The sequence below is a fragment of the Equus quagga genome, chromosome 15 (assembly GCF_021613505.1).
Source record: "Equus quagga isolate Etosha38 chromosome 15, UCLA_HA_Equagga_1.0, whole genome shotgun sequence".
Classification (NCBI taxonomy): Eukaryota; Metazoa; Chordata; class Mammalia; order Perissodactyla; family Equidae; genus Equus; species Equus quagga.
Genome location: NC_060281.1, coordinates 51,878,342 through 51,897,454, shown reverse-complemented (window position 1 = coordinate 51,897,454; position 19,113 = coordinate 51,878,342). Strand labels below are relative to the sequence as shown.

General features: G+C 38.9%; 1 protein-coding gene across 5 annotated transcripts in view; it reads left to right on the top strand.

Moving 5' to 3' along the window:
• The window catches only part of HIVEP1 (HIVEP zinc finger 1), a 136,296-nt gene that overhangs the window by 32,191 nt on the left and 84,992 nt on the right, over positions 1-19,113 (top strand). Inside the window, exon 1 of one of the 5 annotated variants that reach the window (XM_046640034.1) lies at positions 14,367-14,408. The exons of the other annotated variants lie outside the window; for them this stretch is intronic. Within the exon in view, the coding sequence (XP_046495990.1) occupies positions 14,402-14,408 (7 nt within the window). The 5' untranslated portion in view covers positions 14,367-14,401. Of the gene's footprint in view, positions 1-14,366; positions 14,409-19,113 lie in introns of those variants that run through there. 5 annotated transcript variants of the gene reach the window in all.

The following is a 19,113-nucleotide window of genomic DNA, read 5'->3' as shown; positions in this document are numbered from 1 at the left end:
CCTGTTAAATGCTTTCCATAGCATCTATAGTGGCACAAACATGCCTAATGAAAATTTGATTATGAAAGAAAAAATAAACAAATGGGACTATGTAAGACTCAAAAGCTTCTGCACGCAAAGGAAACTATCAACAAAACAAAAAGACAACCTAACGATTGGGAGAAGATATTTGCAAACTGTATATCTGATAAGGGGTTAATATCCAAAATATATAAAGAGCTCATACATCTGAACAACAAAAAAACTAACAACCCAATTTAAAATTGGGCAAAAGATCTGAACAGATATTCTCCAAAGATATACAGATGGCCAGTAGGCACATGAAAAGATTTTCAACGTCACTAACTACCAGGGAAATGCAAATCAAAACTACAATGAGATATCACCTCACTCCTGTCAGAATGGCTATCATTAACAAGACAGGAAATAACAAGTGTTGGAGAGGATGTGGAGAAAAGCGAACTCCCATACACTGCTGGTGGGAGTGCAAACTGGTACCACTACTATGGAAAACAGTGTGGAGATTCCTCAAAAAATTAAGAATAGATCTGTCGTACATTGCAGCTATTCCACTGCTGGGTATTTATCCAAAGAACTTGAAAACATGAATACATAAAGATCTGTGCACCCCTGTGTTCACTGCAGCATTACTCACAATACCAAGACTTGGAAGCAACCTAGGTGCCCATCAAGGGATGAATGGGTAAAGAAGATGTAGTATATATACACAATGGAATACTACTCAGCCATAAAAAGTGATGAAATATGGCCATTTGTGACAACATGGATGGACCTTGAGGGTATCATGCTAAGTGAAATAAGTCAGAGGGAGAAAGTCAAATACCATATTTCACTCATCTGTATGATCTCACTCATAAATAGAAGATAAAAACAACAACAAACAGTCATGTAGAGACAGAGATTGGAGTGGTGGTTACGAGAGGGGAGGAAGGGAGGCAGGAGGACAAAAGGGATGGGTTAGGCATATGTGTATGGTGATGGATTGTAACTAGTCTTTGGGTGGGGAACATGGTGTAATCTACATAGAAATAGAAATATAATGATGTACACCTGAAAAAAATTACCAAAAAAAATTGATTATATTTACAAATATCAGGAAGTCATACTTTTAATTGCCTTATAAATTCTACCAATTTGAAATCCAGCAATTAATTTGTATTTTTAATACTTAAAAAGTTTCTTTTTGTAAATGAATGTGATTTTCAAAAGAATTCTCAGTATCTTTTGTGAAACATTGAATGAAGAGATGAAATAATTGCATGTAATTTAAATTACCCAGAATTCACTGGGAGAAGAGATTTAATAATTTTAGCAATATAGGGACTAGAAAAATTTTACCTTGGTTGTCCTGAGTATCTGAACTACCTTTGTAGATTTTATAGACTCTAAGATTGTGTTCAAAGAGTCTTTTTATGTTTTTGCAAAAACTTTGATATTCTAATCTTGCATAGTAGTTTAAAGATTAACTATTTGGTAATAGTAATTTGTATATTATTATTAAGGATATTGGCCAACATTTATTGAGTTCTTACTGTATCTCTGGACTTGTCCTAATCTCATTACCTCATTTAATCCTCCAACAATATCCTGTAGCATGTTGCTACTTGCGTTGTGTCCATTTCAGATAGAAGAAAACTGAGGCATATAGGAGCCAGAAGCCACAGGCCCCACAGGAAATAAATGGCGCAGGAGAGACTGGGAGTAGAATTCTGCTCTGTCATACCCAAATACCTCATCTTACCTCTGCCACACTTTTGAGTGCATAAGATGCTATTCCGATACTTTTGCAATAATTTATAAGTCACGTAATCCTTACTGCCTATGAGCTATGTGTAAGTTTTATAAAACTTAAGTTTGGGGACATGCCATGTAAAGCACAAACCTTGTACAGTGCTGTCCCAGGACCTTAGAGACTATGCCGCTTTAAATGATTAGAGGCTCTGTGCCAAGATCATTGTTAGGGGAAGCAGGAAGTTGTTCAGTTGGCCAGTGGGTGACATAGTGTTTTTGGAAGGAATCCTGGGGAAAGTGAAGGTGACATTTTACTGAGTGCTCACTTGACGCCAGGCCCTGTGCTGGGCACTGTCCCATGTGTTGCCACCTCTCAGTGCTCACAGTCCTGGGGAGGCAGGTTCATCACAGCCCCAGGCAGGTCAGGTGACTTGTCCCACGTCACTCAGCTACTGGGGTACATTGTCACATTTGCAGGTCGTCTGCACGCAGACACATCTTTTTCCCACCCTGTCACATTGCTAATTGTTATTGCACAGTTTGGCCTCTTGGGGTGGCCTTGTCCGAGGGTGCTTTTTCCTTTTGTTTTCATGAAGCTCAAGGTCATTCCAAGCAGGCCACTTCACTCCTGTTGATGCACTAAGTAGGAAGCATTTTAATATACTGCTCTCTCCTTTGTAAGAAGTGTTACCTGCAGTCATGGGAAACTGAATTTTCTCGGTAAGCCAACCAGGAAAGAGTTTCAGACCATTTTGGGTTCATTGCACTCTTCTATTCAAAACACTCGCCTCCTTGCTTTTTAAAATCTGAGTCCTTGCGCAGTTTGCATAGTTTTGGGATGAGGCTAGAGACCCTCAGAGTTTATTAGTGAACTCTGCTTGACTCTTGGAGTTCCCATTTAGCAGTTATGATATGCCTGGAACCTCCTTCTCTTACCAGCTTTTGTGTCTGTGGATGTTTTAAGCTTTTTCCAGGTTCCCTGTTAAGGAGGGAACCCCTTTTTGGACACTTATTTGTTCCCCTTAAAAAGTCCTGAGTTCTGGGAACCTTGGGGTCCACTGAAGGGAGCAGCTGGGCTGTGCAGAGCATCTGACTGGCCGTGGGCACAGCACCTCAGCGCTCTTCCTGAAACGGCACCTTCCAGCGGCCCAAGAGTTCACACTTTTCCACTCCTTTGGATAAGGGAATGAAGATTTGCTTGAATAAAGGATTATGATCATATTTTTCTGAACTTTGTCACCCAGACATTAAATGATCATTTAGTATTTAGAAGAGATGGCTTATATTTTCAATATTCTGTCTCTTTACAAACATCTCTTAGCCTTCCAACTGAAAATGCCCACCATCCCTCCCAAAATCATTTTTTTTTCAGTAATCAGAATGTTATTTGTGATTCACATGATATTTCAAAACATGCATGGTCAATCTGTCGTTGATGGTACCTGGATACACTCCCTTTTTGAAATTCAATATAAAGATTGAAAATCAGATTCTTATTTTTCCAATTATCTTTCCAGTTGAGTTGAAGAACTCTAGAAGTTAAAACCAGATTTGTCTCTTTCTTAATATTTGATAAAAATGTCCTGAGTCTTTGTGAAACTGGCATACAGGCTTGTTTTGCGATGCTTTCTTCCCAGGTACTGGCTTGCCTTTGAGCAAAATGGTGCAGCTGTTCTTTCTGCGCAGGAACATTTTTGTATTATTTTCTCACCACTAGTCTGCTCAATTCAAACCTAAATCAAGCCTCAAAGTGTTTATGTGGTATCTACTGAGAATGCTGGCTGCTTACTGCATTTCAATAAGAATGTCGGTGAAAGAAAATGTTAAAATAACTAATCTCTGTGCATTATGAGATTTCGGGTTCCGGTGTATAGCCAACTCCTGGTTATCCAGAGGAGAAGAGCAGAGGGGTGAATACAGAAAATGTGTGTCTGTGGGCAGGGTGATTCTGCCAAACCGTTTATAACCATAACCTTTATTATGGGGTTTAGATTATCTGATAATAGGAGCACCCTTGAAACAGGTGCTAAAATGTAGGAATCTTTTTTGTGTATGGAAGTTTGGGATTAGTGATATTTCTTATGGCAGAATTCATCTGTGTTTCAGTGACAGGTGATTTTGGCACATGCCCCTCATCATGAGCAGCCTTCCGCCTGAGGGGTTCTCTTTGTGCCTGCCCGCCTCTCTCTCACTCAGTTTCTCGCTCGCTCTCAGATTCACTGATGGGTGGACCGTCACCCTGGGGAGGAGGAGCCACGTGGCCTCTGACCTCAGGCAGCTTTGGGGGTGACCATGCTTGGTGGAGTGTATAAGGCTTTGCACAGGCCATCATGCCTGTTGCTCTGCCTGAATCGATTGCTTCTCTTTAAATGACTAGAATGTTAGGAATTGAACAAGTGCTTTTCCATATATAAGGTTCACCCAGTTCTGTGTCTACAAATCAACACAACTATCCAAAGAAGATATTTTTGTCTGCTCTCTCAAGTAATCAATATCATTTATGTGTAGAAAAAAGATGGAAGTATGATTTACAGATAATTCAAGGTTATTTAAAAACACATTAAGTTGGTGGATATCTAACTAATAAGTATATACTTTCCTGGCAAGTTTGAGTAGTTTTATTGAATAAGCTTCCTTTTTCTAGCATGCCCTATATGGGATTTCAGCACTTTTTATTGTGTAATGAGGGAACATTTCTTCTGTGAAATTTTGCTTCCTTTTTAGATGTAATTGTTAGAATGAGAAAGAGAGTTGGAATTTGATGAGCTGGTTTGTAATGTTAAAATGAGGATGAAGAATCAGGTATTACCTGGGAGAGTGCCTGTGACTGGGCTGTTGCTGGGTGTCCTGGGCTCTCTGGTGTAGCGTCTAGGTCAAGTACACGTTCAGTGTCTCTGTCGCTGTTGCTCCTGAGAAAATCGAAGCCCCCTCTCTGATCAGCTCAGCCTGGGCCTCTTGCCTCTAAGCTGTCCTTATGCTGGCACCATTATCTGCCCTGAACACAGGCCGTCTAGCCCACCAGCCCAGGGGGAGCATCTGCCTTAGGAAACTGCTATGGGGCTTCGAATCTTGTTTCTCCCATTTACTCCTTGTGTGATAGGTAAGCCTTCACATCCTCATCTGCAAAGGAGAAAGGTCATGCCTGCTCACATGGGTATTGAAAGACTCGGTACCATAATTCATAAAAGGAGCCAGCAGAAGGACTGAGTATCATTGGATCTAATCTGTTTCCCTCCTCCCTCCCCTCAAAAATCAGAAAATGCTTTCTTCTCCTTTCAGGGTAAGCTGCTTATCCTGGCAGCCAGGCTATCCTCTGTTCCTCCCTCTCCAGCCAGCCTCTTGGCAGGTGCCCTCACCTGCACCCCCTGGTGGGCAGGACCATGTACTTCATCTGAACAGACTGGTCCTTCCTTTTTTCAAGTCTTAGCTCAGCCTTTTCCTCAGTCACCTCTGCTCTTGCTCTTGGTCTCTACCAATTGAAATGCTCTGTTGATGAAGCCCAGACATGGTGGGAGATGCAGTATCTGGGAGCCAGTCTGGATGCTAGTGTGTTCATTGCTGCTGGGCTGGCCATTGTTTCTAGGCCTGTCCAATAGACCCTCTGTGTGTGTATGCATATGTACAAATACACATATATATTTTGAGACAAAAATCAGGACTATAGAGTTTTTACTTAACCTCTTGATCTTGTATCTCTATCTCCTTTCCCTCACAATGAGAGACCTTATTCTCAAGGACTCTTGGAGTGATAGAATTACTTATTTGCTTTATCCCCCGATATACACACAACAGGTTCGGAATAATAATGCCAACACCACCATCAACATTTTTTTGCATTTTCTTTCGTTCTTAGGATATGTAGCAGTAGGGATGTGTAGCTGAAGTACTGTGTTTTAATGTCATTTGTTCCTACCTGATTATGCTACGACTCAGTACATAGTGAATTCATTTGTCACGTTTAATTTTTGATTTTTAGGAATGATTTTATTTGAAATTTTTATTTTGTAATTATGTAAAATATGCATACGGTTCTGAAGTGTAATCTAGAAAACAGGGTATTGTCAAAGATGTCCAGCTTCTATCTCTGTCCTCCCCTTTCAATAAATAATCATTTAAAAATATTAGATTTATTCTTCCATTTTTGTCTTTACTGTGTGTATACAGTCAGCCACCGCACAACGGCGTTTCCGTCAATGACGGACCGCGTATACAGCAGTGGTCCCATAAGATGAGCACCATCCAGCCTAGGTGTGTAGTAGGCTAGACCATCTAGGTTTGTGTGAGCGCACTCTGATGTCACACAACGACGAAATCGCCTAATAATGCGTTTCTCAGAACATGTCCCCATCGTTAAGCAGCACGTGACTATATGTGTGTATATATGTATAAAAACGTTATATAATTTATAGGTAAAATATGGGTGTATGTATGTGTACACTGACGTATGCTTTATATTTCTGAAGGAAAGGAAACCAGCCTAGTTACACTTCACACATTAACGTGCGGACTGCACCTCTTTTCTCTCTCCCTTTGGGGAAGGAAGTTGTCGGGAAGGATGGCGCATGAGTCGGGGCTTCTAAAATTGCCTTATGAGAGGGATTGAAGTTTTTATTTCTTGTTGTTGTTCTTTGTCCTTCGTAACTGTTACCCAGTGTGCTCTTTCTTCATGTTAGGTTAGCTTCTCTTTCCATAACTGCGCTTACCCATAATGATGCGTCAGCAGGCTTGGGAGAGAACCTCTGTGGCTTTCTGAAAAATCGTTCTTTTATATTAACTTGCCCAGATGAGTTATAGGAGGAACTGTTCTCTCTGGTTTCAGAATGTGTCCAAACGCTATGGCGGGGACTTTCCAAATGAGTAAGGCATGCCGTGGTGTGCGGTTAGTCCATACAGCGCTAGGAGACGGCCACAGCTGTCGCTACCTTGGCAAACATGCCTTTGGGTTAAAAGCAGTATTTGGAAACTGTAACTTCTAATTGTACGCAGCTTTGGATGAATAAAGAAATATCTTCTGGGGGTATAAAACCATGCTATATCCGTTCACATTAGGAAGATATTTATTCCTTTCCTTAGATTATGTTTTGCCCAACGAGGACACACGTATAAATAATGAAATGTATCTTACCAGAAGCGCCCAGAATAGGCAAATACATATTTAAAGGGCTACCTAGGGATAGCTTTGCATAGCGTGATATAATATTTGGGGATTTTTATTAATACATTTTAGCTTTCTTAAAGATCTTTTTTTAAAAAAATTAATGTTCTAAATATACTGCCCATAGTACATGAAACAGTTATAATTTTGTGTGACTCTTACGTGTTTAAAGTTATTTGGTCAGTTTAAAAATGTTGTACTCGTGAAGAAGGGAGTCAGAGCTAATATATATTGAAAGTCTCTGTGTCTGGTATGTTACATCAGTTATCTCTTTTAGGAATCAAAACCATCTTGTGAGGCAGATGGTACTGTGTAATTTTTTTGTTTTTTGGGGTTTTTTTTTTTTTGGTAAAACTGAGGTGTGAAGAGTCACCTGCCTGGTATTAGGCAGCTAGGAAGGGGCAGAACCAGAAATCGAGCCTCAGTTTCTGTGAAAACAAAACCATGCTATTCCCAGTGCATGGTGTTGCCTCAACTTACCTTCTTTCTCAACCTAGAATGAAACCCAAAGATCTCATTTCACCAGATTAAGGCTAGGGAACTACTTGTTAGCGAGAAATTTTAGTTGATGGAACAGTTGTTCCTATGATTTAAAAATGCATGCCAAGATGGTTAGAAAATGTTACCTTTTGAGAACTTGTAACAGATGCTCAGACCATAATTTCTTGGAGTGAGTGGTGGGGATTCTCATCACCACAGTTTTTGAAATAATTTGATTTTCATTATTGGAAAAGCTGTATAGTTCCTGTAAATGGGCTGTGTGCCCATTAGACTTCATAGCACTACTTTTTCCCTAGATAGAAGACTTTCTGTCCAGCTGCTTTAATTCACAGACCCATTTGGGGAAAGTCTGAAAGGCTATGTGTCCAGAGTACATGGTGTTTCAGAATGCAGGTTTGCAGGAAATAAGATGTAAAATTCTTCTTATTTTTTCCTAATTTGCTAGTTCTTTGTTGGGATGCTCTGTGGCATATCCGGCCACATTTTACTTGGTGCTCTTTAAAAATTGAGATGTCTTGATGTCAGTTGATGGTTTGTTTAAAAGAAGAGTGGGGTTTTCTTCTGGTCACATAAGAAGAAAAAGTTTACTAAGGGTAAAAATAAGAGAAACAGCATAAAAATGTGTTATAAGCTCTGGAAAAAAAGTTACCAAAGGAAAACATTTTTAATTATAAATTAACCCAAATGTTTGGCTATAACAGAAATAATAAATAGATGCCTGCCAGTCGTAGGGGCAAAAGACCGGTGGAAATAGTCTAAGGCCCTGGGGAGATGGAGTGGAGAGTTCTCAGACTCTATAGCCCTAGGTAAGGGCAGAATTGACTCCATGTCTTGACTGAAACCAAAGTGTGTGTGTACGTGTGTGTGTGTGGTGGTGGGGGGTTGTTGGGGGTTGTGTACTGCTTCAGCCAAGATATGTTTGGAGAGAAAAGAAACACTGATTTGCCTTTCCCAACTTTATCAAACCCAAAGCAAAACAAGTGAGGATATAAGAACACAAGAGATAAATACAGAAAGCCCTTTGTATGGGGGCTTCCAGTTCTTTTCCACAATAAATACTATTATGATGAATGTCTTGATGCATAGCGCTTGTTCCATATTTAAGGTAATTTGTTTTCAGTAAAGAATCTCCCCAGTAGGTTAACAGAAAGAGAATGTACATTTTCATCATTCTCCATATAGAAATAGAGTGACAACTTATTAGTATCAGAAAAAATGCATTACCTTCCCTTTCTGCGTTTCAAGTAGAGTCTGCTGGACTTGAAGCCTAATAGCTTTCAAGCTCTCATGGTTAGGAGCCCTCAGCAACATATACAAAGTGTCTGCTCTGTGTTCAGTTACTTTAATCTGTCAATTGTGATGCCAATCTGAGGCATTTTGGAGTATTATATTTGGTTCACTCATTTGACTGATGACTGTATAAATAATTGGATTGATACCAATGTCGATGCCGTAGAAAATAAGATATGAAAAATAGAATATAATCCATGTTTATTTCCCCCTCCATAGGGAGATTTATAAAAATATTTTATTTGTTAATATATGTGTATTGCAGAAAATTTGAAAGATCCACACTCTTTAAAAAAATTACAGTCACTTATAATTGTACCATCCAGAAATAACTAACAATTTGATATATTTGATATGTGTATATGTATACTTGTATTTAGATTATATGCATGCCCATTTATACACACATACATATGAGTGTGTAATTATATATGTATAAATTTTGATACACAGTTGGGATCATATTGTATATATTTTGTGGTCCTCCCCTTTAATAGTATCTGTCACTAGTATTTCTGAATGTCATTAAAATTCCTTGTAGAAATCAGTTTCAAAGGACTGTGTGATATTGTACCATATCACTTTGCCGTAATTCGCATTCCCTCGCTGTTGTGTGGTTAGTTTGTTTCCATTTTATCTAATGATTATCCTAGCACCTCTGTCTGCACTTTTCTAATTAACATGTATGATTTGATGGCATAGCATATTATTTGATCAAAAATGTCTTGCTTCTTGTTCACTAAAAAGTCTGAGCATTTGAGAACCTAATTCAGGATTATAATACTAATTTTTGTAATTATCCTGCAGTAATTTTAAGAAAGTTATGTTTGTTAGCTTCTGTTTGGTGTACTTTCACACACACTTTCATGCAGTGTGTATTGAGTGTTTTCATGCTTTTAGTCAAACTACAGTGCAAAACAGGATGGACAAGGTTCCTGTTCTTGTGGCGTTTACTGCCTCATGGGAGAGTGTAATAGTAAATACATAAATCGTTATAGAATTACACCTCTAATAAATGTTAACGAATCAAAAGTTACAGTGTGCTTGAGGGATCTAAACTGGAAAGAAAAGAGAATTCTTCAATTAAAATCCTTCTCATTAATTTTATCATCTTTTATGGCCTCTGTTTAAAATAGAAAACCTCTGTGCTTGATCTGAGGAGCTGCCACAAACCAGAGCAGACAATACGGACACTTTATTTATGTGTTTTCGTCTCACCAATTACCCAGTATGGAGGAGAAGAAATCATTAATCCTTTTGGCCGAGTATTTGACTTCTGAGCTGGAATTTTTTCTGAGCTAGCAAATTGGTGTAGTTGAATTCTTTCAGCAAGCATTGTGGTTTTGAAGCATGTAGTTTCATCACCAGGATTAAAAAGCTTTGACCTGCTCACAAAACAAGTTAAGCCCAAAATAAGCAAAATGGTTTAGATAAACATGTGCCCAAGACAAGGGTCCTGTTAAGCCAGTGCTGTTTCTATACAGTGAGACATGGAAGGACGTTGCACATCATTTAGGGGAACTGTACTTTGTAGAACACTCGTGGAAAGGATGAGTTAGTATTTTGTTTTTTATTATACATTTGGTCACTCAGCAATTTAGTTAGCGAAAGTCATGGATTGGGTTAGCAAGGCTCAGGGCACTGGTTCTGGAGATCTAGTTAGAGTTCACCTTGATCTGCTGCAAAAGTTGGAAGAAAAGCTGAGATATAAAGGGATTAGTTAATAAAGAACCAGAGAATGCAGAGCAGAAAATGTTTAAATGCCCCTAGACTTATTTGGAGGTAAAATAGGATAAATAAACTGCTAGTGGGGTAACAGCAACGTGAGAGGATTTGAAGAGGAAGGAAAGGTCTGGAATTTATTTACCATGTTGTGTGGAGCCTTAGACTGAAGGAGTGTGATATTCTTTAATAAGATTAAGAGCCAGTCCTGATGGCCTAGTGATTAAAATTTGGCACGCTCTACTTTGGTGGCCCGGGTTCAGTTCCTGGGCGTGGAACAACCCCACTCGTCTGTGAGTACCCCTGCTGTGGCGGTGGCTCACGTAGAAGAACTAGAAAGACTTACTACTATACTCAACTCTGTACTGGGGCTTTGGAGGGGAGAAAAGGAGGAAGATTGGCAACAGGTCTTAGCAAAGGACAAATCTTCCCCTGCAAAGAAAATAAAATTTAAAAAAGCCTCTTAAAAAAAGTAATAAGATTAATATAATTAATACCCATGTTTCCTTCACTTAAAGTCATAGCTATTAACATCCTGCCACATTTGCCTTCTCTCTATATATACTATTTTTGGTTTTGTTTGTAGTACATTTGGAGGTATGGTAAAACTATTGATTTTTCTAAGTTGGTTTTATATATCACCACATGACTGAATTCTTATTCATTCTTATTAATTCAGTTAATTTTCTTTGATTTTTTTGACTAAATAATCATATCAGCTGCAAATAAATGGTTTTGTTTTTTCCTTTACAATTTTCGTAACTCTTTAAAAATTTTTTTCTTATTTTATTGACTTGTCCAGATCCTCTAGTAAAGTATTAAATAGTCTCTCGGTAAAATTCTGACTTTCATGGGAACGCTTCCAATAGTCCATGGTTAAATACAGTGATTGTAGTTAGCTTCTCGTGGACATTCTTTATGTAGTTTCAGAAATTATCTTCTAACTAGAACTTTCTGAGTTTTTTGCTGGGAATGAGTATGGAATTTTTATCACTCTGTTGTGGCTTATATGGTGATATTTTTCCTTAATATATCTATATAGTGCATTACAGGAATGGATTTTCTGATGTCAAGCTGCCCTTCATTCCTGAGATAAACCCAATGTGGTGATGATCTTGCAATCACTTAATATATTTTGATGCTACTATATTTGAAATAGATCAAGGAATGTAGATGCTATTGTAATGAAATACAGATTCATTTAATGTATTGCTTTTATGTATATTTTTTATCACTGATATGCTTCCTAAATCAACAAATAGTAAAATTATAACTACTGTCACCAGGAGGACTACATAGTTTTTTGTCAAAAATAGGTCCTCACAGTTGAAGTGGTCGGGAGTCCTATAGTTCACAGCAAACCTCGTGCTCGTCATTGCCTCATTCTGAGAGTTTTGCACATGAGACTGTTGTCTGGAACACAGTCTTGATGTTGGTTGCACATCCTACCATCAGGCTAAAGGGACTTTAAGAGGTGATCTCAATTTTCCGTTCTAAATAGATTTGAATGGTGACTATAAGATTTAATTATTCTTTGGAGGATGGGAAGGGAGTTGGTATTTCTTCAGAATTCCCCTTAGAAATCAATAATCATACAGTAATTGTAAAATGTGAAGAATATTAGATTGAGTTAATAAGTCCCCGAAGCCAGCATGTTGAACTGTCATGTCTCTTTAGCGTGGGAAGAAAGGAATCCAGATAATCAGATTTATTCTGATAGCTGTTGTATCTATTTTTAAAAAGGCCTCAGCGTCTTTGAGAGGTCTGGATGTTTTCCTTTACCCCTTCTCACAGAATCTGTAAGCTGTACGTGTGGATTCTAAAAAGAAGAGCATTGTAAAACCAAAATGCTGCTGTAATGTGAGGGGCTTTGATCTGGGAGCATTTGCCAGTTGTCATATGTATTGCCAATGATTTGGAAAATTTGTGTAAAATTTACAGTTACTGCATTTTTAAAGTGCTTAATAGTAATTCTGAAAATTTTGGTTTTTTTGAAAGTAGCATTCATCCAGTCATGTGTTTAGAGAAATAGGAATAGTGAAAAGAAGGTTAAAGAAAGCAATTGATGATGTAAATTTCATCTTAGGCCTACTCCCAAGTTGGCTGGCTCTTTTGAAGTTGATTCTTAAATAAAATCCTAGAATAGTCATTCTTAATAGCTGAGAGAGGAACCTAGAGAGTGTTTGTTCACAATATTTTGGGGCATTTCTCATGGAGCAAATATAGTGTTAGATGTTAGGGATATAAAAATGAATAAAATATGGCTCTTCCAGTCTAGCCTGGAAGACAGATAACCTGAACAAAGAACTTACTTTGGGATAGTAAGTTCTGGAATGGAGATAGATTTTTCCAGGTTTTGTAGGTGTGGCTCCTGCCGTTGGGCAGGCAGCCCGGGTGCATACACGTCTGTAATGGCGGTGGCTTGGCACAAGTCTCGTGATCTGGGTCACACTGGGTTGACCTGTTAAGCTTTGGAAAAGAAAATTTCACCTAGCACCTTTTTAAAAAGTAGTTTGCTTGCTCTGTGTGGTTAATACCTGTGTAATTTTGAGACATATAAACATTCCTACTTTCTTATCCCACACTTCTTTTTTGCAGGGGAGGGAATTTGCATTAAACATTTAGAAGCAAAAGCAATTAATAATTTGAGCAGTTTTTGATCTGGTCGTGTCATTGTGTTGTCTGAAATGCTATACTCTAACCAGAGACCTCCGCATCAAGGCTTAGATCTTTTTCGCGGCACTAAGTCCTTCATCATCTTGTCTCCTTCTCCAGCCACATCCTTCTCTCTGCCGCCTGGTTTATATGGGAACTTCAGAAAGGCTGAATCCCTCCCCATGGTTCCCCTCGCTTGCTGTGCGCTGTTTCCAGCCTTCAGGCTTTGCCTGGAATCCCCTGACTGCCCTTCTGCTGTGGACCCATACCTCCTGAGCTTCGCCTCGGGAATCTTCTTGGAACTGGGCAGGGCTGGTTGAGCTTGCTTCATGCTATTTCAGTTGGAATTCTTATTATTAGACAGTCACATGTTGGATAAAAATAGACATAATTTGATATTTTGGTATATGCCTTGGATTAAAACATATATTTTTAAATATGGCACTTTTAAATTTATCAGTCGTTGTTAGTCATGGTTGAATAGATGGAGATTACTTCTGCTCTCCAATCTCTGTAGCCAAATGAAGTGTAAACTAGCTGTTATGTTTGTTTCTCTAAAATATATTTAGGAAAGGAAGCTGTTCAAACAATTGCAATACAAACTAAGCCTAACAGTTGAAGGATAATCTGTTCAGCTTTTTCCTCTTGTAGGATTATTAGGATAATTGCCTATTTGGTTCAAAAAGTAAAAAAATAACCCTGACTTCTCTAAGTAGATAGGAACTTGCAAAAGAAACACTGCATATTGAGTGCTGAGTGTTTCTTGTTAATCGTAATGGATAGCTTCTCTCTCTCTCTCTAAGAGAGCCAAATTATGGGATAGTTAATATCTTAAAGGCTTCTTTTCTCAAATACTAAAATACCCAGATACAGAGGGGACCTGCTGAGATATACTGGCTTGGTAAATGAAACTCAGCAAATCATAATCATCCTTGGATTCTCAGTCACGTTATGTAAGTGGTCATACAGATGGATTTTTAACTCTGATTTTCCTAAGTTGCTTTCCCATCCACTAATCAGCAGAAGGTGTTCTAAAATGCAAAAGAAGAAGAATGCACTACTGTTACTTTAAGAAGGAAATTAAGGAGGGAGGGAAAAGGGGGATGTTGTGACTGCTGACATTTGTGGCCTCTTTTCATTTGCGTAAGAGGTGGACTGGCTTTTCTGTAGCTGCGGTTGCCATGGAGAGGTAGTGGGGGAGGACTCCTAGGACCGCAGCTTGTGAGAGCGAGTCTGTCTTAGAGCTGCTCCAGAATGTGATGTGAAGGGGCAGGGAGCCTCAGGTGTGCCACGGCGGCACAGATAATGGGGGCTGGCTGACCTGTCATGGCTGGTAACGTGACTGTGCAGATACCCCTGGGTGTGACAGACATGTTTGTGGAAGTGCCTGTGGATTCTCTGTGTGAAGTGAAAGGACTGTAACGTTGTATGTATTCCCACCCTTCATATGATTTTGTACACTCGAGATTTGATTAAAAGAGTTTAAACATATTAAACCAAATGTACACCCTTGTTATAATAAGAAACTAACTTCAATTGGCGTGTTTGCATATAGATAAATGACCTAAACAGCAAGTCAAATAAATTATGATGGGAATAATACACTCAGAAAAATCTAATATGGTAGGTTAAACCGTAACCAGAAATGAATGTGTTACTAACCTGGAATCATTAATATACGGATGTTATAGAGCAGTGTAGCTAGACAATACAAGAAAAATGAAACAACGTAAGTTGTAAGAATTTTTCTACATAACAGATAGAAGAAAATCAGTCATTTGTTTTGAGATAAATATGCATATCTTAAGAGATGAATTTTAGGAATTTTGTCATTGCTGTTAATATATTTTATTGGGAATAGTTTCATATCAAATAGAAAATTGTTGATAGTGAGTTTGTCTATGTGTATGTGAGTTTGTGATAGTGAGTATGCTCATTTTGTGGCTTTTTTGTTTTCTTGGCTAAGTGGTAAATTGGATATGATGATTGTATTAGTCTTTTCTTTTCTCGTGGTTATTGTGGACAACGTCTTTGTTTAAAAACAAATATGATTGGGAATTTTAACTTAAACTCTGAGCTACTCTTTAAAATATTTCTAAGTAAAAATATGTTTCTCTTGAGGGAATCATACAATGTGTTAAATTTACTAAATATAAGGAAACTTATTTGACTTCTCAGTTTTCTGATGAAATCTGAAGGAGAGCTGAGTGTTAATAGTGTTTTGTAGTGGTTGAGTCAGAAATGGTTTAGGTGAAGAATACATTGTAAGGCTATTATAGTCATTGTGTAACGCATATTACAACTTATTTTAGGAATGATAACTAGTTGCCTACTGTAACCCATGAAAGAAATGCCAAACCAAGTGGTCTTTTTTTTTTTTTTTTTTAAGATTTTATTATTTCCTTTTTCTCCCCAACACCCCCCGGTACATAGTTGTATATTCTTCGTTGTGGATTCTTCTAGTTGTGGTATGTGGGACGCTGCCTCAGCGTGGCTTGATGAGTGGTGCCATGTCCGCGCCCAGGATTCGAACCAACGAAACACTGGGCCGCCTGCAGCGGAGCGCGCGAACTTAACCACTCGGCCACGGGGCCAGCCCCAAGTGGTCTTTTTTTTTTAAAATAAAGATAGTGTTATTGTAATATCTAGATATAGTGTCATACATTGTGGTACATAGTACCACTGAAAAGATTTATAAAGTGTACAAATTTTTTACAGAATTTACTTGGAAAGTATTACTTCAAGCTAAGCTGTTTCAGAAATTGTTCAATAAATATTTTTTGGAGAATATATATATATATAAAACTATTCCTTAAATGATAACCTTGTTTGGCTTACTAAAAACTTCTGTTTCTTTTGTGTTTGGAATATTGTGTATTAAGAATAAATTTCTTTACTTTTTTAATATAGTACTTACAGGTGTAAAAGTTTATGAGTTATTAGGTACAGATATTGATGAAGTTGACATTTTCATTATTTTTCTTAATTTTTGAATTAATTCTAAAGTATACCTATTCAACAAGGAAACCAAAATTAGTTTTCTTGATTACTCATGCAAGTCAAAGGTCTAGAGATGTAAAATATTTGCATATTTGTTAGATGATAAGAGATAAATTTTAATGAGCGTCAAGTACAAGCTAACTACTATTCTAAACATTTACTCTTGTTGCCTTTTATGAATCTCACACAACTTTGTGAGGTGGGTGCTGTTTTTTTACCCATTTTACAGGTGAAGAAACTGAGGTTTAGAAGGTAAAGTAACTTGTCCAATGTCATAGAGATAAGAAGGCATGGACCAGGATTTGAACCCATAGAAGTTTTTAACCACCACACTTTATTGTTTCTTGCATGTAAAAACTATGGTCTGGCATAGTGGGAAAAGCTTTCTAATCAGGTATCCTGGGATGGAATCTCAGCTTTCACATCTTAGCTGAGTGACCCAGGAGAAGTTACACCTCTTTGTGCCTCAGTTTTTTCTTAGGTACTTAATGATGAATACATGTGAGTACTTTAATTTTAGTGCTAATGTGAAGGCTGTTCCCCCCACCCCCATGGTGGTAGTTATTGCTAGCATGTATTATTATTTATAGTGTTAAAATATAAGATAGTAATCCAAATTATGTTTTATTGCTTTGTGTTAACAATTAGTAGAATAAAAGAGGAGTAAAGGATATACTTAAAGTAATATTGAACCCTTTTTCAGATATCCATTCAAATTTTTATCAGTTTACAGCAGGTTTTCTCAGCCTCAGCGCTAATGACGTTCTGGCCTGGATGGTTCTTTGTTGTGGGGGCCGTCCTGTGTGTCGTAGGATGTTTAGCAGCCTCCCTGGCCTCTGCCCACTACGTGCCAACTGCAGCCCCTCCCCCTCAATTGCAACAACCAAAAATGTCTTCAGACAGGGGCTGGCCCTGTGGCCGAGCGGTTAAGTTCGCGCGCTCCGCTGCAGGCGGCCCAGTGTTTCCTTGGTTCGGATCCTGGGCGCGGACATGGCACTGCTCATCAGACCACGCTGAGGCAGCGTCCCACATGCCACAACTAGAAGAACCCACAACGAAGAATACACAACTATGTACCGGGGGGCTTTGGGGAGAAAAAGGAAAAAATAAATATTTAAAAAAAAAAAAAAAATGTCTTCAGACATTGCCAGGTGCCCTTTGGGGGGCAGAATCACCCCTGGCTATAAACCACTACTAGAGATATAAAGACAGTTATCAAGTAAGGAAACATAATGTAATTACAGCGTGTGTTGAGGACATTGATGACAAAGACCAAGATGCTCTAAGAGAATAATCTGAGGGAGGAGGCTGGCTTTTGTGGCGGATTTGGCTGCACACAGAGTGTGGGTTGGATAGAGGGGGAGGCCAGTAGATGCAGGGATTGGCGCAGAGACCTGGCGGATGTCTGGGTGAGAGGGGAGGACTTGGACAAGGTGGTGGAGGCGGATAGTTGGAGAGGTTTCTGGAGGGAGAATCAGAGGGCTTAGGGTTTGCTGAAGTATTACACTCTTGACAACAAAGAATAAAGAACAATGAAATTTTGAGAAGTGGACACAGGGTAGTCTGCAACACTGACCTGCCACCCATGTGAGTACTCCGTGTGCCGGCTTGGCAGTGTGCAGAATTCATGTGTTTCTCAGTGAAATTTACTGCACGTCCCAGACCTTCATGAATGTTGCAAACCATGGGTCTTAAGTCTGTGACTGCCAAGTGACTGCATGTTTAAAACTTGAGTGATTTGCCTTGCTTTCCAGATTAGATGTGATCTTGAGAGACGATGGGTCTCAATTTTGGCAAGTGGCATGCCTCGGTACATAACCTCCTCTTTCCTGGGTTCCTGTCCTGCAGGAGATTGGTTTAGAGATCCCCTAAAGCAGAGCATTCCTATAGTGGGGGCAGTGTATGCCGCAATTTTAACAAATGGCAAAGACGGAGCATTCCAGACCCTTTCTGTGGCACAGCATTCAGGGAAACTTCAACGGAAATTTTCTGTCTTTCTGCAGCAAACAACCTCAACAGGCTGTTTTCTGGGGCTGTTTTAGTAAGATCATCATAAGCGTAACTTCATGATCTTTTGTTAATGATAGTGGGTAAAATTACTAAAAGTTGTAATTGTAACTTAGATGCTAGTGTTACAAGATTGTAATGCCAGTTACCTCAGCAGTGATGATAAAAACCTTTTTTTCCACAGAATTATGTTGTTGAAATTGTGTGTATCTGACTGTGTCAGTGATTTCTACCATCATGAAATGGAATTCATTTTTGAGCCAGAACTGAGGACTGTCGGTCCTTAGGTCTAGTGTAAGGGATGACGGAAGGGAAAGAGGAGAGAGAGGCCGCCTTTCCTGACAGCTTCGTGGAGGTTTCCTTTCTTGGTCCTCCCTCGTTCCTTCACGTCCCCACTCCAGTGCTATTGATCAGTTATTTTCCTCTGGGAAAGGACTTTTTCAACTCGATTTTCCATCCTGAGTCAACTTCCCTGTGGGCCTTAGTGAAGCAGTCGAGACATTTTTAGTCTGTCCCTTCGCTGTGACAGACATGAATTCAGCCACGTTTGAACACACTCTGTGTTTCCAGGGTTGTGCGTGTGCTGTAGGATTGGCTTTCCTATCTTCAAGTCTTAAAATCTCAGAGATGGAAAAGAGATTTACACGTAATAAAGAATTTAAGGGATAAATGAGATCGCAAATAGTGGGTAAGTGGGATACAATTAAATAGATACTTATTACATACAATAATGTGGGATAGATAAGTTCTGTGGGACGTATAGGAAAGTAAGAAACTGTTGCTTTTCTGGATTTATTAGGAGAAGTTTCTGAGAGTTGGACTTTAAGCGTGGTCATGAAAAACTGGTGCAGTGTCTATAAATATGGGGTCAGGGTAATAGAGTGACTATGATAGACCTTGATCATGGAGTTTGTGATTTTACAGGTGATACAAGCATGAAAGAAGCAACCTCGTATACATACGTCCATGCACGTGCACTTAACGCAAGAGGAGCTAGGGTACTGTTTGTGCACACTGTGGTACGTCCATGC